The sequence below is a fragment of the Apium graveolens genome, chromosome 1, assembly GCF_009905375.1.
Source record: "Apium graveolens cultivar Ventura chromosome 1, ASM990537v1, whole genome shotgun sequence".
Lineage (NCBI taxonomy): Eukaryota > Viridiplantae > Streptophyta > Magnoliopsida > Apiales > Apiaceae > Apium > Apium graveolens.
The window spans coordinates 193352651-193379219 of record NC_133647.1 but is presented as its reverse complement, the minus strand read 5'-3'; the positions used below and the strand labels follow the sequence as shown (position 1 = coordinate 193379219).

Genomic DNA, 26569 nt, shown 5'->3' with positions numbered 1-26569 from the left:
CTCTTTTCTAAAAAATTTTACTTGAATTAAAATTTAATATATATACTTTTATTTATAAAAAAATTGAAAAATAATTTGTGCAGATATTATTTTTATTTTTCTTAAAATACGTGTAAAAAATTAATAAGACTTGTATTTTGGAACGGAGAGAGTATTTGTAAACAAAATTCAAAGCATCGGTTTATTTAAGTCAATTTATTTTATATATTTTTTAAAATAAATCGATTTTGAATGGAAATGAGTTTGAACGAGTAATGAGTCGAATCGAACTTTTTTAGATTTAGTTCGAACTCAGCTGGTTTAGCTAGAAATCACCTCGAATTCGACTTAATCTCGATTAACCCGGCTCAGATAAATTTACATATATTATAATTAATAAATTATTACTAATCACTTAAATTTTATTTATATTTGAAAAAAATTATTAGTATATTTTTCTCGTCATTTATTAATAATTTAATTATTTTAAAAAATTTGTTTATATTTCTAAACTAAGTACATATATATCTCCCGTAAGAGAACTATTAATTATTATTATCACAATCTATTCATCTCCAACTTTTCAAATTTCACAAGTATAATTAAATAAATTGTACTCACTCCGCCCCACCCAATTATTTATATTGAGTTTGACACAAAAGTTAAGAAAAAGTGTAAAGTAATGGAGAAAAATAAGAAAAATGAGAAAAGTAACGAGACCAATCAATATTTAATGTATAAAGTAAGTGTAGCGGAATAAATGAGTGAATATAAGTAATTTTATATTATATAATTTTGCTACTTTTGAAAATTTTGAAATATAAAGAATTGAGAGAGACATCGATATAATGAAAGTATATAAAAATGGATGGCCTGGTAAAAGTAATCTACAAAAATTAATTTTAAGTAAAAAAAACATTAAGAATAATATTATAACATCCATATTAAAAAGTAATGTACGATTTCTAAATTATAAATATCTAAATAATTTTAAACAAAATTGCACATATTTTTAAAACTTGTCTTGAAAATAAAATGATATATATTAAGAAATAAATTTAATCTGTATGGAGTGTGATTGTGTATATCATCATTATAAAATAAATAGTAGTATTTGATCTAGATATAATTAATTTATAAAATTAGAAACTATAATTTAAGACGGTTCTAAGTTCCCATGATGATCGTCACTTTATTTTCGGCTATCAAAGTATGTTTTAAGCTAGGTGACATTAAAAAATAAATATAAATTGAAGATCTTGACAACAAAATTGATCTCACTAAATTATGGAAATAATTAACAAAACCTAAAGTAGGACTTAAAAGGGGTTTGGATCGGATCGGCCTAAATCCATATCCATATCCATATCCATTTATTTTTTCGGATTCGGATTCGGATCGGATCGGCTCCGAATTTTTTATAGGCCGATCCATATCCGGATCCGTTCGGATCACGGATTTCGGATCGGATATCCGTTCCATTTATTTTTTAACTTAACTTATTACAAAATTTATTTAAAATTTATAATTCCAAAAAATATTAAAATACAAGTAAAATACAATGAAATTAAAAAATAAATTATAAACTAAAATTCTCTTTTTGAAATAAAACATACTGAGTTGTACAATATTTTAATGCTAACTATGAAAAAATTGATGTTGCGAAATGGAAGTATTATATGAATTGAGATTTGGAGTTATGCGGCTCTAAAATGTAAAAGAACTAGGGTTATAGAAATGAACGTATCGGATCGGCCTAAATCCATATCCGCTCCATATATAATCGGATATTTCTTATGGGATCGGATCCCGAATCAAATTTTTAATAGGTCGATCCATATCCGCTAAAATGGTCTCGGATCGAATCGGGTCGGATCGGATTTTCGCTCCATTGACGGACCTATTCGAACTCGACGGTCCACAAATCTCGTGTTATCTTATCCTTGAGTGTCTCAGTTACAATTACCACAGGCCCTGTGGGCGGGTCTGGGGCTTCTTTTACTGCTTATTGGACAAGAGCATCTTTACTATATAAAATTTTTTAGTTAAAAATGTGTAAAAGATACTATAAATAAATATTATAGAGATTATATAAAAATTAATCAACTGCAATGATGTATTTTTATTAGTTAAAATTTTAGATAACATCCCTATATTTATTATATTTATCGAACATGTACATACTTGTTAAATTAAACATAATCTATTTATTATATCGAAATTATACATTATATTTATAATAACTTAAAATGATAAAAATATATTATTTTTAAAATATAGCCAATCATTATAGTCGGCCACTATTTTATGTCATTTTAATCAACCAATTTACCCAACATCATCGGAAATACTCTTATATTGGAGAATGTTGACAAATAATTAGCCGGAATGAAGTGATCTCTTTTTACTGCACTATTGAATAATACTAGAGAATATTGATAAGTAATTAATCCAAATTAATTTTAATTATCAATCAAAATTATGTAATAATACTAAATAAATTAACTCATTTATAATTGTTCAATTTAATAATTGCTATTTTCTTGCTTGTATTTTAATAATTTAATAGTTAGATTTGTTGAAAAAAAGTAAGAGATAGGTTTTGATTAAAATGGATATTTCATAGAAAGTAAGCATTTTTAAAACAGATGGTGGATTGGAAATTCAAATTTGTCACAAGTAAAGTGCACTCAACCTTGTTTAGTGGTAAAAAATAAGTGTTATAATTCTACTAATATATGAAGGCATTTACTCAAGTAGAGATAAAGCTTAAAATTAAAATTAAAAATTAAATTCAAGCCACTAGATAAATTTAATCCCATGATCCCTAGGGGAACACAAGATTAATCTACACTCTTTCGTATAAGATTTGAGTTTTTCTCCTTCATTTTTAATTTAATTTTTTCGTAAAATAATAAGTATTTTTTAAAATCCGATTTCACTATATTTTCTCTCCATCTCACGATAATCAATTTATGTGCTATATTTTGATGTGATTTTTTTTTAATTTTAATATCTGATTTTTATTATAAAATTATTTTTAGGGGAATAACACTCTATGAGTATTAATATCTTTATAACATTTTTTAGAAACATTAGTATATTTGAAAATATATACATATATATAAAAACAATAAAAGATTTAGTTTGATAACTATTCACCATTTTAAAATTTTGTTACTTAGGACATGTCATCCTGACGCTCCAACAAAATCTTCACTATCAACTTTTGTTTTAAAATATTTTTATCTTCAAGTTTTAAAGTATTTCATTTTTCAACAATTAATTTTATAATAACTAGCTTTAAATTTGTACTTTTCAAGATCAATTTTTTTTATTTTTTCTAATCATTAACAAAAAAAAATTATAAATTAATTCTTACCTAATCTAAAGCTAGTCTAGTTGGTAAAAATAATTTTTTACTTTCTAGTAATAATAATTTTCCAAGAGTAAAATAATAATACATATGAATAATCAAATAAACATGAATAAGTGAGAAAATAAATTGAATTAACTAATATTATTCAACTTTTTTTTTTCAAATTATATATAAAAACTCGAATACTAACTTTGGAAAAAGAACGCAGTGTGACGTTATAGCAAGAAAAAAGTGAGCTGTTCACATGAATTTTGTCAAACTAAAGTCAAGCACAGTTGCCTAGGATCCTTCTTTCGTATGTTGTTATTCACACATGTTAACTGAGATTACGGAATAGTAAGTTTATTTTTACTCACACGTGTTCATGTAAACAAAGTACTATGATGTTATTTTTGGACGTGTTACTTGACTACCGTAATCCAACATGCCCCACGAGGCCATAAGCTAGGGTCAAAGAATATTATATTATATATGAAAAATGTAAAATATAATAATACTAATAATATAAAATAATAACTCTCCTCTTTCTTTCTCATTTGTTTTGCAATTGAAACCACGACCAGCAGAGAAGAGTTCAAAACATTAGCTTATGTTAGGCTTTTAGCAATATATAATCTTTCAATCATACCAAGAATCTACGGGTGTTCTTGAAAGTTTGAGATGGAGAGAGATTTTATGGGATTGAACTCGAAAAATTCTGTGATTGAGTCCAAAGAAGAGGCTGCTGCTGGATACAAAGACTCTCCAGGTATATATGCATAGTAATTTGAAAAACTGTTCCTATAATCATATGTTCGAGCTCGAGTTTTTCAAAGTTTTTTTGTATATATAATTTGTATGCATTTCTTGATTATTGTCTTGTAATTCTCTTTCGGTTCTAATTCTAGTCTATGTAATTGTGAGTTTTATTCTTAATGTCAATTGTCAAGATGTAATTGTTCTTACTTGAGACTCTTGAGGATTATACTATGATTTTACTATTATCATTTGTACTTAAAAAAAAATATTGTTATGTTCAAGAGTTCATGAATTTATGTTGATTTTATCTATGATGCAATTCGTGCTCTTCCAACTTCTAAGCTAATTTTGGACTAGGTTTATGCATATTTTCTTTGGATGTTGTGTTAAATTTGTATATTCTGTTTTGAAGTTTATTAGATTTAATATCTGTTGATAATATCAGACTAGAAGTAATTAAGGAATGTGGTCGTGACGCTTCGTATTCTCAAAGAGGAGGATTTCCGTTAGATATTACTAAGATTTCCCTGTAAGTTTGGTGCTATTTAGCAAACAAAACTTTGGATTGCCATGATAGTCTAGTATTAGCTAATTTGTTATATATTATATGCAACAATTACTGCTTGTACTCTACAATGGCTAGATATTGATTGCAAGGTTGTTTTCAGATTCTAACTACTGTTTTAGTCCATAATTGGAATTCCTTAGGTTGTATGGAAATGCTGAAAAATTCCATAAGAAAAAAGTTTCGAGTTGTTTTTTTATATATCTGTTCTTTTAAAGTGGTTACATTTTGTGCCTGATTTAAATATGTGTTCACTAAGAAGTAAGGATCAGAGAATCAAGGGATTACAGCAGTGACCCTATGATAGTTCTAGTGTTCCAGTCTCATCTAAGAATTATGGAAGAAGAAGATTGAGCAGTAGTGCATACACCTAGAAAGACATAAGAAAAACTAGAAATTTTAAAAAAAAGGGGATTTTTCTCTTAATAATTGTAGCATTTTTAGAGTATGCAAATACTTTCTGAATATGTTTTAGAAGTGTGCCGATGTCGGAGGTCGCTACTTGTAGTTGATATTTTGAAGAAACGTCCGTTGCCACGTATGCGACAGTGTTTGGCCTGTCTTATAATCCCTTTCTTGTGGTTCACTGCTTTTTGATAACAGCTCCACTTTCTTCAGTGCTTATGTAGCAGATGTAACTGTAATAACTTTGGATTCAGACCTATATGAAGCATCAACCCTAATGGATTTCTTTGGTCTGCTTTTTTTTTGTTTTCAAGTTAAAAAAATCGCACGCGCTTTCCAAATTTCTAGAACTTTTCCCTTATACTGTGAGTTCTGTATGACCCAGTTGTTTTTTCACTTGACTGGATAATTAAAAATTTATATTAAAGTGATATCATGTCGCATTTATGCTTTAATTATCATGATATATTTGATATCACAAACATCTAATGCAAATTGATTATTTGATGTGTTACCGAAGATTCTTTGGTTAAAGGAACCTAAGCTTACTAAACTACTAAACTTTGACAAAAAAAATCAAATTTCTTGAATGCCTTTGTTCTTTCTTTTACAGTTTGTTTTTCAAATATTCTATAATATCTCACTGACATCGTATTGTTCATCTCGACTTCTGTAGTATTCTTGAGATGTCCCCAACTTGAGTTGCCGTTGGCTAGTAAGACATGCTTCTTTCCTTCTTTCAAATATCTAAACACTGCAAATGTATAAGATTTCGACATAGGGCTTATGTCTACTTTATCATGACTTACAGATGCATTCAATTCTAACAAGTGCCAATCGGGTGAAAACCAGGTATAATCCTGTTATCTATGTGGGGTTTTATTCTATTCAACTGTAATTTTTCTGATCATGGAAGATGTATATATATTAACTCATGTACTTTCTGTGCTTGAAATTTGATGCTTTGATTGATGCACATATGTAGTGTAATATCACTTGGTGTAACTCTCTAATCAAGGCCATTTTGTCTGTTCTCACGTGGAAAATTAATGTGAGATGATTGATTTTCATTCTCACGTCTTCTCTGATATCTTTTTACCTATTAGGGAGCCTCCAGTCAGAATAGGGAAGGTGGAACTTTCTCAATGACAAATTATCCCATTCAACAGAATGCACACCCATTGCATTTTTCTCCCCATGATGCAAATGCATTCGTTGGCATGAACCAAGGGCTTTCACTATCCATGAACAACTCTTTCTTTAAGACACAATTTGCTGTTGCTGGACAGAATCTTGCTGCTTCCACAGGATCACCTTATCTTGGAGTGGTCCCGGACACAGCTTTTCACTCAATTCCTTACTTTACGTCTCAGACGTCAACCAAGGAAGAAAGGTAAGGATTCTCTTATTTGATTTTGTTAGGTGATTCAATTAAGCCAAACTCCTCGTATATTTATTATGTTTAAGATTTTTCAGTGTATACAAAATCAAAATTTTGTGTGCTAAATTATTTAACTGTATTTTTTACATTGGAAAACTCTCTTGTTTAGGTTTAATCAAATAACTTCTGGGGCTCCTACTCAGATGACCATCTTTTACGGGGGTACTGTGAATGTTTTCGATGATATCTCACCTGAAAAGGTTCTCCCTTTCCCCTCTCTCTCTTTTGTGTGTGTGTGTGTCATGTGTGTTTCAGATGTTGATGCTGTTAATTTTTTTTCTCAAGAAATGATTATTTCATTATTTATTTTCGTCTGTTACTCCGGGCATCTCAATCAGGCGCAGGCTATTATGCTTTTGGCTGGCAATGGTCCTTCTGCTGCTTATCATAATGCAGCACAACCAAGATATCAACTTTTGGCACCTAGCAATAATCATGCGGCGCAAGAAGCTTTTCGGAGCCAACCTTTGATTACACCACCATGCTCTGGGCTCTCCAGCCCCATGACGTTTTCTTCACATCCATTGAGGCAGTCTTGTGGTGGCTCTACTAAGAATGACGGACTAGCTAAAATCAATAGAGGTTTGAGCACACCTGTTGACCAAGCTCCAAAGGTAGCAACCCCAGTTCATATTGCTGGCACCACAATGACACAATCAGGTACTGTGATTTTGTGATTCCAGTGCATATAAAATCATTAGTTTACCTTTACTGTCTTCAAAATTTCAAGCAGATGAAAAGAGATTTCTTGCACTTGATTGTATATGCATCATCTTTAGCAGCAAAAGAACACGAACACTCATGCTGAGGTGCATGAGCAAGGGATTCTGATTACTTTCTAATCACGCTAGCTGGTTCCTATCATTTTATCAAGCTTTTAAATTTCCAGGCATAATTGGTGAATCCCTGTTAATAGATGTTTATAGTATCTTGGAAATATCTTAATAGGGCCTTTGTTTAAAGCTTCGAATCTATAGATAGATTGCAATCCTAGACTTGGTTAGCAGTGTGTCACTCACATGCTAAATATATATTATACAGCTGTACCACAAGCGCGCAAGGCATCCTTGGCTCGTTTTCTGGAGAAGCGCAAAGAAAGGTAAACCCGTACTCTCACTCTGACGTATTCATTCTTATACTCTAAGCTTCCGCGCCATCTACAGTTAATGACATATGACTAGTCTTGATTGTGTCAATTAATGACTTTTACTCTTGTAATTGTTTTGCATTTAGGATGATGAGTTCAGCACCTTACAACAGCCTCCGCAAGAAATTCGAGGAGAGTGTCACTCTATGGCGCTCTGAAAAATCTGGGTATGGAGCTACTCTGGTTTGTACTGGAAAGGACAGGAATAACAAGCGCTGCTAAATGTCAGTGGTGTTAAACAGAAACGATAAACTTACTTCTATGTGTGTTTAGCAGGCTAACGCCAGTCCTCAGATTTATCATAAATATTAGCAATCTTTACTTAAAGTAACGCTTCGTTTCGACAGGCCATGTTGTGCATTAACCTGGTTATGTAATATATTGAACTAAGAGTTTTTGGCTACATTTGGAAACTTTATCTAAATGCAGTTCTGGACATTGGTTAAATCTTTCCCTTTGTAGTCGTATATTTAATAATGACATAGGTTCAATGAGATTAGATGCGTTAGGCTAAACTTTACATTTTGCACGGTTCACTTGGAAACAAGAACATCACTTCACTATTTTTTTTTTATGTTTTTTGCCATCTTTGGTTCGGACTTAACCTCCTTTGTAACATTTACTAGGATTTGATAATAATGTATATTTGTTCAGAAAAAAGAAGTAAATGAACGTACTTGAACTGATCGATTTGCACTTATTTGTTTTAAAATTTACTGAAATTTGATCAAATTTAATGTAATTTAGTTGAGAAAATTAATCAATCTGTACTTTTTTTGTCCGTAATGATTTTCATAATCAATCTTTACCTTTTTTTCCGTAATGATTTTCATTCTCGGGGTCTATGAACTATGATGATTGATGTGAAAAGGTAAGACGTCAAATGTTGAGATTCGAGACAACAACGCTGCATGACCAACTCCAAGAGGCTTGAAGGTTCAAATTTGGACCAGGCCTAAATCTCGGTTCAAATAAAATAATAATTTTTAATATATTTCTTTTAATTTATTACATAAAATTTAGATTTCAGGTATTTATAAATGCAATTAACCGATATTAGGATATTATTATTATTTATTTAAATAATAATTTAAATTAAAAAATATTTAAACGTAATTAAATAAATATTATTGCATTTCTTGAATTCAAATTACGAATACATTCAAACATTAAAATAAATATTACAACACATAAAACTTAATTTGAAACACAACATAAATGAAAATGCAATGAGAACAAAATTATTAATATCTTACATCATACAAAAATAATATATTTATTATTATAAGACCTTAAAATAATTAAATAAATATTTTGAGATTTGGACCGAAATTTAGACCAAATTATTGGAGTTGGAGAGGGGTTTGGTCCAAATTTGGACCAAACTGTTGGAGTTGCTACGGGGAATCTTGAAATTCAAAGGTTCCGAGGCAAGAGCAATAACTTAACAAGAATTTTGAAAAATCTGGATTTTCTTAGTTCAGATTTTATTTCATTCCCTCGAAAGGGAGGTCCTCCTTGTAATGCTACTGTCGGCTATTACAAATTACAAATTCAATTCCCTCAAGGTGGAACATAGATGATTGATACCATACACAGCAAAGGAACGAATTCAATCTCCCAGAACACTCAAAGATCCGAGGGCTGTTTCATTACGGAAGGTCAATGAAAATACACAGCTCTGCTGCTCTGCAAACTTTAGCGATGCCACAGTAGTTCATGATAGTGCCCAATTTGTAATGAAATTCTACTCTAAAAGTTTATTATTAAAATTATCTTGCTTAAATTTATAAAAGTTGAGGTTCTGGTGCAATAAAGAATAAATTTACAAAGATGATACAAGAGAATTTTACATGGAGTTCTGGACTAGGTTTGGATGTGTAGCGGCATAGATGGAAGTATTCACATCAGGTTTTAAGTGAGAAAGAAGATGCTGAACATCTGGACGCAAACTTTCCACCACTTTACCGAACAAAACCAAAATTTCTGCTCTAGGTTTGCTGGTCGATTCAACAGGACCTCCTTGCCCTTCATAGTGGACGACATGATGTCTGATGGAAACAGGTGTGTCATAACCATAGAATGAGATTACATTAGAACAAAAATATAATATCAAACACAAATGAATTATTAAGGGTGTGTGACAGGACACTGGGATCTTACAGGAAGTCAATGATATCTACTATATCTGCAGCTTTCACCGGAGTAGATGGCTGTGAGTTCTTCCCAAACACATCCACCAACACACTTAAAAGCATCAAGAGCGTCTGGCGAGCAGATGAAAATATAACATCAGAGGAAACAGTAAGCAAATAAGACAAGACCAATATGAGTACAGTCGATGAAGGATCATGTAAACTGTGAATCCCCTTATTTGTTTCATCCTACTTTTTGAGTGTGGCTGCTACGGGGATTAGAAAAGGGGGAGAGGGTAGATGCTCATTTTCTGTAACTTGTTACTTCAACAATTTTCAGAATATAGTCAAGAAACATGTATAGTCAATGATAAATCTGCTAAGATCTGATTCCTTGCATAATTTCTCCCAAAAATTAATTAATTAATTACTCAAAAAGCTCAGAAAATTCTATAATAAGCCATTGCTTTGACATACTAATTAGTTTTATACCCATAAAACTAACTATAGTTTTGGTGTGATGAAGTCTTCAAGTTGACCAAGAATGTTTGTAATAGGTGTAAATTTACTCTGTAGTATGATCTTAAAGATCAATAGACAATTTCACATCACAGGTGTAAATACAAAATGTCAAATGACAAAACGAGATGCAGAAACACATAAACGATGATAGCATGTGAGAATATTAAGGGAATGAATCGAGGGGCTGATAACTTGAAGAGATTTTCCCAAGGGCCAAAGTTGATATTCATGTAGAAAGTTGAGGAACAAAGGGTTGCTGCGTTCACTCATGTAAAAGGATGGCTTACACATGAGCATGTTTTCTTTATGTGAGGCCTCACCACATGCAATACATTGCAACGTGATGCAGGACAATAACTGAGAAAAGGAATGATATGGAAGAAAATTACAAATATATATATATATATATATATATATATAATGAGAAAAGTTCTATGCCTCTTATAATATATATTTATATGCATATATATCCCATTAAGGGGAATAATCTCAATTTCAATACTCAATTCTTAAGATAATAACGATTGCATCCCTCTATAAATTAAACAAACAACTAAGATCCTAATAATAAAAAAAAATCATTAATAAAAGAAATAAATAAACACTATAGAATATTACCACCATAACCAAAAATATCTCTAATGATCTAATAATCCAATGTTGTTAAATTTTATAAAGAATTACAAATTAAACTTAGAGAATAATGGGCCTGAGGTTGTCCTCAGGCACATTACTTGACGTTAGGTTGTTTTTAAATACAAAATCATAATGGCAAATCTGTAAATATAAACATCATAAATATAACACCACCCCCCTGAATTTACAAAAATACCCTTACTTGATATTATTTTTCTTTTAACCTCAACTAAAATCTCCTGAGATCAACCTAAGGGCCAGCAATCCCTTAAACTTATTTCTAAAATTATACATATTATATGCAAGTCGATATTATAAAAATCCTATAATTTAGGCTTTTTAACTGTAAAATACCACTGGGGTCGTATAGTTGGACATGGACTAGAGTTTCCAACCTAACGAGTGAACTTGGAATTTTTTGAACTTAAAAGAATACACAATGAATGCCTTTCAATACCTTTTTGAACAGACTGCGGGAATTGGCCACTCTAGGAAGCAGCGGGCCCATGATACGGAACACTATTCTTAGCACCCAAACAGATTTTACAGGCCTGAGATGTTTTATGAGAAGATTTGTTCCCTCAAGCCATTCCTGTGGAAGGTTACTATAGAAAGAGTGCAGCAAGGATACAATAGTGCCTGGCGATAAAGAAAATTTTAGATTAGAGTTCGAAAAGAGAAACACTGTATAATATTAAAAGAAATCATGATAAATTCAGACATTTTATGATTGCTTCATAGTAATTATCGAATCTGGGCTAAAACATCTCTTTCACTTGCCAATAGAAGGCAATGTGAAAAGAGATGTAGGACATGTCAATTTCATGGATTGAAAAAGTAGGTTTTAAGTATCTAGATATAAAAAACAATTACGTTCAGCCTGGAAGATGTCTGTATGAACAACACATTAAAGCCAGATTAATTTATAATTTGTTTTGAAAAAGAATTGGAAACTGGTATACTGCAAATTATCGATGTATCATCAGTTTAGTACATACCAACAGCTGTACTGGTATTGTCTTGAGAAGCCCAGGTTGGATCTAGCAAAGCATAACCAACAGCTGAATCTAGTTCTCTCAGGGCCCTTTTGCCATCAGCAAGCGACCAACTATCTTTTATTACACGTGCTGCCTCAATATAAAGCTGTGCATGAAACTCTTGGGGAAGCTGAGCCAATAAAAGACCACATGCTTGGATTAGCAAGCAAGACAATTGCTGGCTTGTATAACCACTCTGAGATGCAAGTTTGCAGGGGCTTATTTCTGAAACAGAAGATGTTGATATACCCCCACTCCCTCCTGTAGGTGAAGATTGTGAAAAAGAACATACTTCTGTAGATGCTCCATGCAGGCAGTGATTGGATTGAATAAGAGTTGGTTGTGTGTGAACAGCAATTTGAATAAGTGATGACACAATCTGGGATGGAGATACAGGAAGCGATAGTATCTCTATTACTGCTGTTTCAAGAATGAGCTGGGTATATGTTCCAGGATCTGGAATTTGATAAAATGCTTTCTGACCTTCAAATGCATATGTTGGGCCAGTCTGAGATGTTGTCGGTATTTTATGTGGAACATGGACATCTTCCCCTGGACCATATTTTATATTATTAAGAGGAGGAACAACATTATTTACGATACCCAATAGAAGAGTAGCAAAGTACTCCAACGGGGGAGAAGTCGCAGCATTCGAAGCATTGGCATGCTGAGGGAATGACTCGGAAAAAGGGATCTGCAGGAAAGAAGAAACCATAAATGATACTGAGCACACTAGAAGAGTAAAGAAAATAAAGGGAAAGGAATGCATGCCAAACCTTACTAGAATCTAGCACACTCAGAATTCTGAGGATGAGCTTTCCTGGGAGATGACCATAGAAATACGAAAGAATATCACGAACAAATGTAAAGTGTAGAGGATAGCAATGAACAAATGGTGAATACAATTTAAGAACTCTATCAGCTGCATCTATGGCCTCATTCTCAACAAGTCTATAGATAATCAAGGGAATGACAGGAAGCAATCGGGAAGCAAAACCATCGAAGAATGTAGGAAACCTGCATTACATACACGAACAGAATGTGAAAATCCAAACCCTATCCTCATTCAAGTAGTTAAAACTCAGGTTTTTGTCCTTGGCAAATTAAAACTAAAATTAAAGGCACCAAACTAAGATAAACCCATGTACACACACGCGCGCACACACACATGCACACATATTTGAAAAATGCAAGCACACAATATATGCAAAGGTGCACTCAAGCATAAGTCAAAACTCCAGGAAATATTTCAGAAGCCTATTAGCTACAAACATAGGATGCACCAGAAAAGATATTAAGAATCCAATTCTTAGACAATCTAAAGTGATGAATTCCTCCACAATTAAAAGTTAAATTCTTCCCTCAAATAATTAAAAATGTGATTCTCTTTACAAATAAATATACTGGTTTTTAAAAAAAAGTGCATCACCACTTTGGAGCATAATCTAAAGAAATAGTGGATCATTAACCTTTTAATTTTCATAGTTACTACAAGTAATTTTCATTCTAAATCTATAGTTTAAGTGCAAACTCTTTAACTCACTGTATTTGATCTAAAAGTACGTCAATTTCAAAGATTTCACCCTTCTTTCCGAAAGAAAAGGTTCCAAGAGCCTTCTGCAATTTAACATGCTTACAAGTACCAGAGACAAACAACATAACAAGATCTAAAAGATTAGAGGATCGTTCCCAATTTCAATCTCGCAGTTACTACACGTAATTTTATTCTAATACTATACTTTAAGTACAATCTCTTTAACTCACTATATTGGAACTGATAGTATGTCAATTTCAAATATTTCACCTTTCTTTACAAGACAAATGGTTTCCAAGAGCCTTCTGCAGTTCAACACGCTTAAAAGTTCCAGAGAAAAACCAATGTTCAGGCTGTCCAACATTAGTAAGGTAAATCTTTATTTTATCTTGAAGCTCCTGACTCTCGAGTAGACTGACCTGCTCAGATGGCAATAACCCAAACCGCATTATAGTAGATTATGAATTAGTATATTGACTATGATGCATCATGCAGTCTAAAATACTTCGTTTTTCATACAATGAATGCTATTTAGCTTACACAAAACCAGAACTACGTATAGGGCAACTCAACCCTCAGTCTGCCAATTTGAAGGTATATTAGCCTCTGAGTGGTTAGCTCTAAGTGGTATTTAATGTTAGGATATATTTATATGACATTACAGATCAATATTTCGAAAGTGGGTTAATTCGTGGGGTCTATTTGTTCAAAAGCACTTAGTTAGGAATTTGTTTTTAAGTTTTAACTGAAGTAAATGATGAGTGTTACAGAGTGTAGAGAATGACACACTCCAAGGTCCATTATGAACTATTTCCCAAACGATAAACATGTATAAAAACAAGATGACATACTTTTACGGAAATTATGAAATAACCCTATACGAGTGTGAGTGTGTGTGTGTGTGCGCGCGCACGCGCCTATATATATAATAACTGGAAGATTGTCATTTCATATCAAATTTCTTAAGCACTTGAGTGGTTTACATTACATACACTATTAGTTTCACTTGATTCCTAATAATACTATCGATACTTTCCTTGATTACCGAATTTTGACCCGGTAGATGACTTAGCGACTAGTCACTAGTCACTGTGTCTTACATCAAGCAGACCAAATTTCCTCGAGAACTAAAGTCAACTTCAACTACCATATAATTTAATTATTAATTTCTAGATTGTTGAAACATGATAGAAAACAATAAGAAAAAACCACAATAACAAGTACTACATAATAAGATCTTATGTAAGGTGTTCATTTTATGTATTGTTGAAGAAGAATTAAATTCAGAATTACAATCAACAAGGCTATTGAAATAAAACAATGCTAACATAGAAATAAATCAACAAAATCCCCTTCAGGTGGATTCTATATATAATATTTTCCAATCAGATCAATTTTAAAAACAAAATTAAACCCGCAACGAAGAAACTAAAAGTGGTAGTTCATATACCATACCACAATACGTAAAGCATGGGGATCATCATCACGGTCAATTAATGCCAGAAACAATATATCTAGCGGCAGCAGCTCATGAGTGAAGATAAAATCTGCCAGGTTTGCACAGGCTTTCATCGTAAGTTCCTACACAAAGATGAAAATCTGTTTGAAAAATCAAGTGTTGAAGTACCGAAAGAGATCACAAGGAACTTTGAGTATGAGGGAATTAAATTAGCTTGGCAAAACCTGAAAGGGCTGCTGACACATTTGAAGGCGATGCAACATCACATCAACCATTGTGTATATATTGGCTGTAACTTCTTCAGGGGAAAATTCTCTCAGGACAAGTGCCTGTGAGCCATCTATCAAGTTTAAAATATATAAAAAGGCAAGAAGACGATGCAGGTGAAAGAGGACAATTAAGTTATTAGATTTACAAGATTTGCACTGTTGATATTCTCAGGGTGGTCTTGCATCAGTATCCATGCTCCACTACAAAGATATTGTCGGTGTTGAGGGAAACTATGACCAATATAAGTCTTTGCATAAGAAGGATCAGCAGCAGGTGAAAGAAGTTGGCTGCATTGATTGATCACAGTCGTTTCAGCCTGTCAAAAAGAAAAGCCGTACAATTTAGTTTTGTCTCAAATGACACACGTCTCAAGTTAAGAAAAACATTGAGAAATGACCAATTTGGATTCTGGTTTGTATCGGTAATCAGTTATCTTATGTTTCACAAGGAACTTCAATGAAAGTAAGAATGCACTTGATTCATATGCGCATAACTTAAAAGTTTTTTGTAAAGATTCTTTTTTTATTTAAACCAGAAATATGTAAAAAAAAGGAAAACGGACAACAAAATGTAATAGATGCTCATTTAAGTCTAAAATTATCATGCATAGAATTAAACATTGAGTAGATCAAAATTTTCAAGTTTATTATAGAAAAACAAGAATGTGTTAGAGCAAGCAGGACTATGAAACAAGGGCAAAAAAACACTGTAAACAAAAGTTAAAGGTAACATAGAAATTCATATTTTTACTTATATAAAATGATTTATTAAATACGCAGGATACTGATGGAAAATGGAACTGTGGAGGGTCTCTATACAGTAACCTGCTGCCAGGCTTGTATTGCTAAGCTCCGCTTATTCATGCGCCCAATCAAGGTATTACGCAAAAGAGAAGGGAAATGGCGTAGAGTCTTTTCAGACCATGTATGCTGGCTAGTCGCTAAAATGTGTTCAACCATTGGCAGAAGATAGGGAAGGTGGTCAGCATCAGCAACTCCACGTGTTTTGATGGAGATAGCAAGTGACATGATGGTTATGCGATTCAAAGTTTCAGTGAATTCAGTCGAACCCTGAAAAATATTTTTGCCAATGAGATACAAAGCAACTGGAAGAAAAATAGTTTAGCCTCAATGGAATGATCCACACCTTCCCTTCCTTCTTGGCAGCAAAAACCTCTTTTAGTGACAGAAGAAGATTTATGCACAAATTTTCAGCCAATCTAAAAGTGCGATGTTCTCCACGTTTCCGTTTCAAGGTAGCAATTATTTTTGTAACATCATACATTAAGGTTTTGTTCTTTCCTAGATACCTAGAAAAGGTGGAAGGAACCAAACAGATTAGCTAATATTGGTGACAAACTTAATCATTCCCACAGATTTCATGCATTTAATTGTTCGACAATCTACAGAAGCAGAAACATAATATGTGGACACAAAAATAGGAACTTTAGAAGAACACTTCCAGCTTATCTCATTTGATTGCAGATAATTCAATTATATATAAACAAAACTTTGTGAACAATATATATTAACAATTACCTGTAAAGTGAAAGAAATCTGTAATTTAATAGTTCAAGCAGCAAAAGAGATGGACCCGTCTTGTTTAATGTGGATGGAAACCTTTGTGTTAGATACTGGGAAGTTCAAAAGATTACAAACTGATATAGGTAATACCAATAACATCATGGATGTGAAAAGGATAAGTAATACAAAAAATTAAAAAAATTATGGCATGAAGAAGGTTCCAAACATAAAATTCAAGTAAACCATACTGCAACCACTTTAAGCTTTGAGCAATAATGGAAACGACAAGTTAAAAAAAAGAAGAGTAAATGTAACTAGAAGCAGAGAAAAGATAAAATGTATCGGGGAAGAAAGAAAGATCTACATAGTACAAAAACTGCAATGTCTACAAACAGTATTTTCCCTCATGAAATAACATAACAGAGTCCAACCTCAACAAATATCTAAAAAGATTATAAACAGAAAACATAGAAAGGAAAATAAGTTTGAACATAATAGGAGAAGGAAAATTTACTCAACTAGAAAGCAAGCATTAAAAATTTCATGTAAAAAGTATGTGACCGATGAATTATTTCAATTTTCAAGTGCATTAACTGTAGAGGCTATGAGTAATCTAATTAAAAATCAGTACAGTAGAATAATGTATATTAGGTTGATTGATGAAAGTATATTCTTCATATTATTTTTAAAATACCAAAAGCAACAAACTTAAGGTCATTTCATGATGAGCAGGTACTTCAAGCAAAACAATTTACAAATAATACAACTAGAAAATTTGAATTAAAATGGAAACCTTAAAACATCCATTTAGCAGTTTCAAGCAGCCTTTCCCTCGTATATTGAAAAATCATAACAGACTTATAAACATTCTAAAGTTAGTCAGCGTAGATAATTTGAAGATAAGGATAAGGAGCTTACACTTAAATGTGTACGGAAAAGTGAATGAGGTGCAATGAGGAGCAATCGCGCATAGGTTTCAACCATTGCTATACTTGCAACAGCCTGTGTAAATAGAACACATTATAAATTATTAAGATAAGATTTACAGTTATAAAATTGCAAAAACTGGAATTGGCAAGAAATGTTGTACAATGTATAAGCACCATAGAGAATAAAAAATTTTAAGTTGCTAAACAGTGTGCATGGCTTTAACGTCCTGGGTTGAATCCCCAACAAAACATAGAAAGACAAACTGCAGTCTGTACTGAATTAGATGCCAAGCATAAACAGAATTCAATGCCAACAGGTAAACAGACACACAGGAAATATCACTCTAAGATTCACAAGTCACAACAGCCTGATACCATACGATTTAGGTATCCCTTAAAAACTATTGCAAAAATATAAAGTTGGGCAGTCGCAGATGGCGGAAAATCTTTCATTTGACGGACAGAACTTGGATAGACCTAGGTCGAATTTTATATATTTTGGAAGAAAAAATAAAACATTAATAGGAAGGTGAATTATCAAGGTATTTGTAAATGATTTCGTAGTTCATCACCAAATCTTAGCAACGGACAAACTCAAGACAAATTATAATATCTTAATCACCTGTCAATGTTAAAAAAGGTCATATAAGTCTTTAAAGATACTAATGCAATACTAAACAAAATATTAGCGCAAAATGTGAATCTTTAATAACTTTTAACCTTGGAAAATAGATATAAATAAATGGTATTGCTGACTAAAGAGTTAAAATGTACTGATAAAAACTGAGGATAAGTGGATTGAGCCTCAAGGACTTTGCTATTAAAATCCATCAGCAGGTCAAAACTAGAAGAAGAGAAACCAGGTACCTGTCCATTAAATATAGTTTCTTCCAGCTGAGAAGCCAATTTCAGCCAAGTATGTATCGAAAGCCCTGATAACAGTGATACCGGCACAGGGTTAACTTCTCGCATCACCATGATTCTATCACTCGACTGTAGATTGGACGCTGATAGCAATTCTGTTCCACCTGATGTCAACCAACTGATCACTGTATCGCATGCATATTGCCCTGTCATATAAGACACAGCCCAAAACATGCCGGTTGATCTATCATCCATATTCGTGTAATCCATCTTAGATTCCCCTGATATTATGCAAAGTCATGTGCTAGTCAATTTCAAAGGAAATGATAACTGAATAACTACATCAGGGGATGAAAATGCACGGGCTGATATTAGACTTCTACTAGATTTGGGACAACGTTGTATAGATAGAAACAAGAAGATTCAGCATCAAACTGTAGAACAGCATACTTTTAACAGGTGTCATCAATTTAACTTTATTGCATCTGTTTATTGGTTAAGTAACATATATCTCTGCTAATACATGCACAAGGACCCGATGATGGGGGTGTTTGTGCTTCCAACAGATGGGACTAACAGCCTAAAAATATGTTTAAACTACTGATCAGGCTCGGAGACAAAATAAACTTCAGGCCAACTAGACAAGATATACAAGACAGAGACCAGACATATTATAGAGCATTAAGAAATTCTACCTTCGCTTACTTGCTTTAACCATTCATCTATTTTCTTTCCTTTCAAAAAATGTCCATCATTTAAAATTCCTCTCATTGCTTTATCGAGTGACCAGATACGAAGACTTAGACAACTGCTTATATATTCAAGAAGGGTACTTTGTGGACTGCTAGAGTCAGAGCTTGTCTCTTCTGTGTGCATGGATAATATTTTTTGGGTTGTCTTTACCTACCAAAATGAATAAAATCTCAAGTCACCACATACATTCTAACAAATCAATTGATAACCTTTCCTTTTAAAAAAATTAGTGGATACAATAATGATCCGTATTTCAAATACATTTGGAAAGGCAATGGTACAGTTAAATAATATATTAAATAAATAAAAAGTGATAATGATATCGAAGACAAGAAAACAAGATTATAGAGCCTCAAAAAGTTAAGAAGATAGCAGACGTTCAAATTAACAAACAACCTTTCTAGGGCTTGTATCCGAAGCATGCAGAATATGCTCAGCCCGAATAATTTGGGTAAGCAACCATGTGACATGATTTGTTTTAAGAATAATCTGATGATCTGCAAGGTGTGCAACAAACTTGTCCACAAAATCAAATAAATTAAGGCACCCGGATTTTACGAGAAAATAGAATAAGTCTGCAAAGAGAAGCCACTCATGCCATGAATCTACATCTGCAATAAATTTAAAATATCAAATTAGCATTGAAGAAAAAAACACAAGTTTCCTTGCACTGATGAAACCTAAACCATGAATCTTAGGTAATTTTTTATTCTCTGTGAGTAAAATGGAAATGCATGTCATGGTACCCCTGATCATTCTCTTTTATACTAGCTTTCTGGAGTCAGTTTCTAGTTTTAAAAGTAAAAGTATCCATGTCCACTGTTTCATAGAAATCTTAAAAAGTGTCTGATTTCAAAGTTCACATATATAAAAACATGTGCAAATAGGTATATGTATATGTTGCCACTAATCATAAGCTAATGAGGAGCATGAATGCTTGATGAATAGCAGGTGAGAATTCTGCAGTTTTGTATTTCTGTATGCATGTTATCATTAACTACCTAGATCTGAGATAGATGGATAAAGGCCCCATCATGCATACCACATGTAGCAAAGACAAATTAATAGTAAAAGAAAAATTCAGGTGATGAAAACTTTAATATTTATATTCTCCATACGACACCAGTATATTTTGAACTTATACTAGCTGCAGCTATTTAAATATTTTACAGCTTAATATATTCATCACATGAACATATTGAAAAACAGTAATATATATATATATATAAAATAAACAAATAAATTATGTTGGACTGGAGTAAGAATGAAAATAGAAAGTGCATATTGCCTGGAACTGATTTTGTCAACTTCACAAGTTCAACAATTCTATCTATTGCTGCCTCGCAAGTCATTTCAGTAGTAAAGACAGCACCACTAATAGGAGCTTGAGAATTTGGCCGATTACTAGGAGCGAGAACAAGCACGCGTTTCAACCAATCAGGTGAGACATTATTACGCATAGCATGCCTAAGACAACGCATTGCTCTCTCCCAGTCTAGACTCTCTTTCTCAATAGAAGCAGCAAGATCCTAATCAAAAGAAAATTTTAGCTCATCTTGTGGATTAACATTTCACATCGTACTTGAGCATAAACATAAGTGTATGGATAGAATTTTCATTGACAAAGAACAGCATGCACCTACATCCTGGTAAATCTACCTTGGTATCACCAGAAAGAAGGCCAACATAGTGGGCTAAAAGAATGGTTCTTTGGCTTTTACTGAGTACATATAATAATAAGAAATCAAGGTTGGACAAATTACAAAAACAGTCTTCATGGAAAAAATACAATAAAAAATATTTAGTGAAAACTAAACTGCCCATAAAGCGAAGAGATCAGGTCAGCCCGTGTAAACAGCAACATAAATGAAAAGGTCTAAATTTTCTTATCTGAAAATAGAAGTACAAGTTCTGAAAACTGAAGTATCATTGCTGAATCATGAAGTCATTATTACTAGCTCCACATTCAAAAATAATGCATTTCCCATCTATTTGTTTGCCTCTCTTGGTGATTATGTGTGGCTACAGAGTCAAGTAGACTAAACTAAGCTATAGAGTCGAGTGACAATATTCAAGAACTTCATAGTCAAATTAAGTAACAGATCATCAGCTGCTCCAAATCCTAATATGTGCATGAATAAAGAAGTTCATCATACACGCTTAAAGCATATACAACTACCTAACCTATTTTAATGCCACTTAATATATTACAGATTCTATAAACTACATATTTCAGACTTCAGAGTAACAGATTACATTGCTTAAGATTTGCCTTTAAACCCATCAATTTACATTTCTATTTTTTTTCCACAGCTTCTTATCTAATATATTATTTTGGCTTCTTACTAAGAGTGTGTGTGTGAGAGAGAGGGGGGGGGGGGATTATAGCTACCACTAAAAAGTAATATCACCTCTCCATGTAATGGCTCTCCAAGGACACTTGGATATGTGATTGGTGAATATCTCATGGTTGTCACTTGATCAACTGTTATGCTTGTCGTGGTCTGGGGTATATACCGGTTAGTTCCAAAGCTAGGGCAGTGGAGGTGTTGGTCTAGCATTTGCATGTGCATAGCCATCATATCTCGTCTCTTATGAATCTCCAACATGACTGCGAACAATGCCACGTCATCAGGTATGTTTTCTGTAAGTAGTAAGCAATTGCGCAGTAGTTCATAAAATGGCACGCGACACTTATCATCTTCAACTAATAGCCATATAACATCTAAACAACTATGAAGACATTCAGTTAAGGACTTGTCAGGACTCCATGATCTTATACAATTCGACTCATCACTTCCCTGATGTCTTTGGTCCCAGTTTACCAACCAATTCATCATATGGTGGAAAATTTCAGCATGAGTGACAGGCTTTATGTTGAATTTGAGGCCATCTAAGATTATCTTGCAACATAATTGACGCAGGATACTTATGCCATTATCTCGTGCTGACATGTTGACTTTAGTCCAAGACTGTTGCTTAGCGAGAGTCTGATCAGATGATGTTATAGGAGCTGAAGGGTCACACGAAGAAATTTCATTTTCTAATTGAACGGGAGATCCAATACCATGAAATGAATGCAATGGAGATGCAGGATTTGAAGACTGAAAGTTAGAAGCATAGGGAATCAAGTCAGATGATGGTAATATGCCAGGTTGTGTTAAATTTGAACCAAGGACAGTAGACACCATTTGGTTCCCTTGACAAGCCAACAACTCAGCAGCGGCAACTGAAGAAAGAAGTGAAGAAAGAAATGTATCTAAATTTATGTAACCTGTGCTGCACAAACTACTTATGGAAAATAGAAGAAATTCAGCACGGGGTGCATGACTACAGTACTGAATAACCAGAGAAATAAGAACAGATTCTGTCACTGCCCGCAACTGTTCCTGATCCTGAACTTGTTAAAAATTTGTCAACAATTAGCGTTCTAATAATGCAAAGAGCAAGTGAATAAAAGGAGGAGGTCGAATCTCAGTATAGGGATTGACTAGGACACTTACAGAAAACTGGCTCATGAGCTGGTCAAAATCTACAAGAAATTGTTCATTACAAGGAGGAAGCACCCTACTAGCTGTAACACGTTTCTGTGATTTGTTCCTGTAAATGAGTCATTTTGGCATTGAAATGCATACATATCATGATCAATACGGACAAGTGCAGTAGTGGTAAGGACGCAAATACAGCAAAATAAAGGCAATGTGATCATAAGATAAAAATTTCTTAAGAGATTTTTCATTCTTATTCCAAAATTTGATACTCGTGTAGGAAGAACTAAAAGGACGCAAATACAGCAAAATAAAGGCAATGTGATCATAAGATTAAAATTTCTTAAGACATATTTTTCATTCTTATTCCAAAATTTGATACTTGTGTAGGAAGAACTAACTATCGGTTTTGCTTTGACAGTAAGTATACCCACATTTCTATGAATAAAACATATTTGGTGCTGAACTAAAGACCCCCTACAAAGTACATTGATACACTTATAGTGCCAGAGCCGGCCAAGCTCTTTATGCTAACCAATGGGGGCACCTAAAAAATTGAACTTTCAGGGGCACATTTTTATTATATACATGAAGGAACAAAAGATAAAAAATAAAAAATATAGGCATAAAATAAATTTTAGGGGCACATTTTTAATTTTTATTCTAAAAGACCACTTACAAATTTTTAATTTTAATGCTAAAAGACCAATTAAAAAATAAGCACTTAGTTGGACCAACATAATATTTTATTTCTTATCATTCCTTTCGGTTTATTACCACCGGGCACAAAAAAAAATCGCTTGGGACTTTATAAATCTGCCTTGTATAGTGCAAGTACCCCATGAAAATTAATAGATTCTTCTTGTCTGGGAGCATTCGTTAAAAATTAAATTAATAAATAGTAGTTACTACTGTATTAAATTCTCTTGTACATAATAATTAAATATATCTGACAATAATAATTAATTTATTTTAAACATAAATTCACATAAAAATGATTAGAGGTCATTTATCCAATTTATTTTGATTATTTTGGTCATTGTTTCAATAACAAATCATTAATCACAATGCAATAAAATCACAAAACCCTAAGGAAAAAAATAATAAAACAAAATTAACGCGAATTTCATAAGATATGCATATAACAACTTACGGTGGCTCTCTGGTACAGTCATCAGTGTTCTCGCTCCCGTTTATCTGCGTAATTTCACAACAATAAAATTGTAATAATTCAGTGTATAAGAGAGAGAGGGAGAGGGAGAGAGAGGGAGAGGGAGAGAGAGGGGGAGAGAGAGAGAGAGGGAGAGAGATAGAGAGGGAGAGAGATAGATAGAGAGAGAGAGGGAGAGAGGTAGAGAGATAGAGGGGGAGGGGGGAGGTAGGGAGAGAGAGAGAGAGATACTCCTAAGTAGAAGTTGAAGAGATCGAGGATGGCGGTTCGGGCCGGGTGGTGATCCATGTCAGCGTCAACAGCATCATTTGGAGTTCTCATTCTCTCTGGAGGGGAGACTACACAGTCTCGCTGCTTTCTTTAAATTGGCTTTACACTACGACCGCTGTGTGTTAAGCTCTGTATATATAGGTTAGGTAGGGTCTGCAATTGACACTTGTCTAATTCCCTGAAATTTTAATTTTATTGAAAACTCCCACGGTCCATCCTCCCAATTGTACGAGAAAATATAGAAAATATAGAAAATATAGATCTATATATTTTTTTAAAATTTTCCTTTTGTGAATGAAAAAGATATTTAAATTTTTATTCGGAATTTTTTTAAAAAAAAAATTATAAAATTATATTTTTTATTCATTTTAAAATACGTGTCAGATACTATTTTAGAAACGATAATAATTGGGAGGGACGAAGGAAGTACTTACTTTTAAAACTAAATCGTGTACCTAAATATTAAAAGATAAAAAGAAGTATTTCTTATTATTTAAATTGTTACAGTTTTTTGTTACTTTAAAGTTAAATGATTTAATAAATTTTACTATCTTATTTGTAAAACAGATATATATGTCTAATAGTATATAACCAAGTGAGCAAATATTATATATCAAATATAAAGTTGGGTATGGGGAGGGAAAAAAGATAATTTTAATTTTTTTACTTTTCACTTTTCAAAGTCTTAAAAATTGATTAAGGACCAAAAGAAGTATAAAATGCTACATACTTTTTGCTAGCCTAGCAAAAAAATATACTTTTTGCTAAACATATTTTGTGATGCTAAAATTATATAACATTTCGATACTAATTAAAATTATAATCAACTTATTTCAATTAAATTTGCACTTCAATGAAACTTGTAAAAGTAAATTGAAATAATTTTTGTTAAGTTATGAATTAAATATCAAGCCCGAGACTGTGACAAACTATTTTTAAATAACCAAATGATGCCCATTTGTACCTGGTCCATGGGCTTGAAAGAGCTCAATAACTTTTGCAAAAATCTGGCCCACCTCTATTTCACCTCTTCCATTACATACCGCCACGTAACTATTATATCTGCTATGCTAGCTTATCTGTTTTTGATTAATATTTATATATTTTTATTTTATTTTATATCAATTTATTAAAATTTTATGTAAATAATTTTATATTAAATAATAATTGTATATTTATAATTTATTTATATATAATTTCAAGTCAAGTTCAAATAGGTAATAATTGATGAGATCTTATTTATAAAGAATAATGTAAATGTTTGTTTTTTTATGAGATTTGAACCTGAATATATATATATATATACATATATATATGTAACTTAATAAATAATAATATAAATATTTATTGTTAATGAGATTCGAACCAACTAATATGTATTTTTAGAAATAATAATATAATTATTTGTTGTTAACGGGATTTGAACCTGAGAACCTTGAAGTGTATTATTTTAATATTTGGATCTAACGGTTCTGATTATTTGATGAACAACATATGATGGTCGTGATGAAAAGGGATAATCAAAATGAATGGTTAACCAAATTACAAATTATACACTATTCCGGTTATTATAGTATAGTATATAAATTTGCTACACCCATATTTACATGTTTTGAAAATCGAAACTAATTGATTAAGGTACAATTTATAATTTATCGGGTAATTTTTAAAAAAATGGATAAATAGTCGGCGATTTATCAAAAACTTATCTAATAAATTAAATATTTTTAACCGACTTATCATGATTTGAAAAATTTGGCCGATCTTTATAACACAATCTAGACCCCGGACTCATGATGGCACAGTGAGGGGGTCAATGTATATAGAGACAACAATTAAGCTGCAAATTTATTAAACTATGGTTGGATAACTCGAGTACTTCTGAATTTATTCTCTATCATTCCGGATCTCAAGTCCTAAATTCGATACTTGTTTATTCCAAAAATTTATGAGAACAAAAACTCAGCGATAAATTATAAGTCATATACTCGTATTTGTAAACAAAAAATTTACAAATTTACTATCTTTTAATACCTAAATCAATGGTTAAAAATGAAGTATGTGATATTTGATATATATGAATCAAGGCTACTCTTGGCCATAACAGTATTACGCTTTTTTGATTAAAATTAATCTCGTTTCAGTTTATCAGTAAATAATACGTCTCAATCTTATGGTAAACATTTTTTTGCCTTACCGGGTTACCTTGATCCAAATTTGGGAGATGTGGTTAAATAACATGTACTCCGAAACTTTTGTCAAAAATTATAATAAAATATGTACTATCAATATATATATATATATGCCTAATGGGATCCAGCTGG

General features: G+C 32.3%; 2 protein-coding genes across 2 annotated transcripts; one reads left to right on the top strand and one right to left on the bottom strand.

Annotated features, from left to right (window-relative positions):
- The first annotated feature begins 3879 nt into the window (after nucleotides 1-3879).
- LOC141674664 (protein TIFY 7-like) lies at nucleotides 3880-8101 on the top strand. The gene is made up of 8 exons (XM_074481372.1): nucleotides 3880-4106; nucleotides 5743-5781; nucleotides 5878-5918; nucleotides 6173-6459; nucleotides 6617-6707; nucleotides 6846-7167; nucleotides 7549-7606; nucleotides 7741-8101. Exons 1-8 carry the CDS (start codon nucleotides 4019-4021, stop codon nucleotides 7874-7876), a joined length of 1062 nt encoding a protein of 353 aa, XP_074337473.1. The 5' UTR covers nucleotides 3880-4018; the 3' UTR covers nucleotides 7877-8101.
- Nucleotides 8102-9387: 1286 nt separating this feature from the next.
- On the bottom strand, nucleotides 9388-24347 carry LOC141674657 (mediator of RNA polymerase II transcription subunit 23-like). The gene is made up of 21 exons (XM_074481366.1): nucleotides 24207-24347; nucleotides 23958-24001; nucleotides 22820-22916; nucleotides 21728-22711; nucleotides 20605-20845; nucleotides 19713-19927; nucleotides 19259-19466; nucleotides 18567-18844; nucleotides 17689-17772; nucleotides 16786-16880; nucleotides 16394-16556; nucleotides 16072-16317; nucleotides 15393-15563; nucleotides 15202-15306; nucleotides 14974-15099; nucleotides 13789-13937; nucleotides 12761-13001; nucleotides 11946-12678; nucleotides 11405-11586; nucleotides 9818-9921; nucleotides 9388-9705 (listed from the first exon to the last, which is right to left on the bottom strand). Exons 1-21 carry the CDS (start codon nucleotides 24294-24296, stop codon nucleotides 9504-9506), a joined length of 4758 nt encoding a protein of 1585 aa, XP_074337467.1. The 5' UTR covers nucleotides 24297-24347; the 3' UTR covers nucleotides 9388-9503.
- Nucleotides 24348-26569: the final 2222 nt, after the last annotated feature.

Bases quoted from the DNA above. Each gene is read 5' to 3' on its own strand.
- LOC141674664 (XM_074481372.1), top strand. From the start codon at position 4,019: ATGGAGAGAGATTTTATGGGATTGAACTCGAAAAATTCTGTGATTGAG. The intron at 6,460-6,616 runs GTAAGGATTCTC...TCTCTTGTTTAG, and splicing joins ACGTCAACCAAGGAAGAAAG to GTTTAATCAAATAACTTCTG. The intron at 7,607-7,740 runs GTAAACCCGTAC...TTTTGCATTTAG, and splicing joins CTGGAGAAGCGCAAAGAAAG to GATGATGAGTTCAGCACCTT.
- LOC141674657 (XM_074481366.1), bottom strand. From the start codon at position 24,296: ATGAGAACTCCAAATGATGCTGTTGACGCTGACATGGATCACCACCCG. The intron at 17,773-18,566 runs GTACCTGGTTTC...CTATTTACACAG, and splicing joins AAACTATATTTAATGGACAG to GCTGTTGCAAGTATAGCAAT. The intron at 15,564-16,071 runs GTTACTGTATAG...TCTTTTTGACAG, and splicing joins CAATACAAGCCTGGCAGCAG to GCTGAAACGACTGTGATCAA.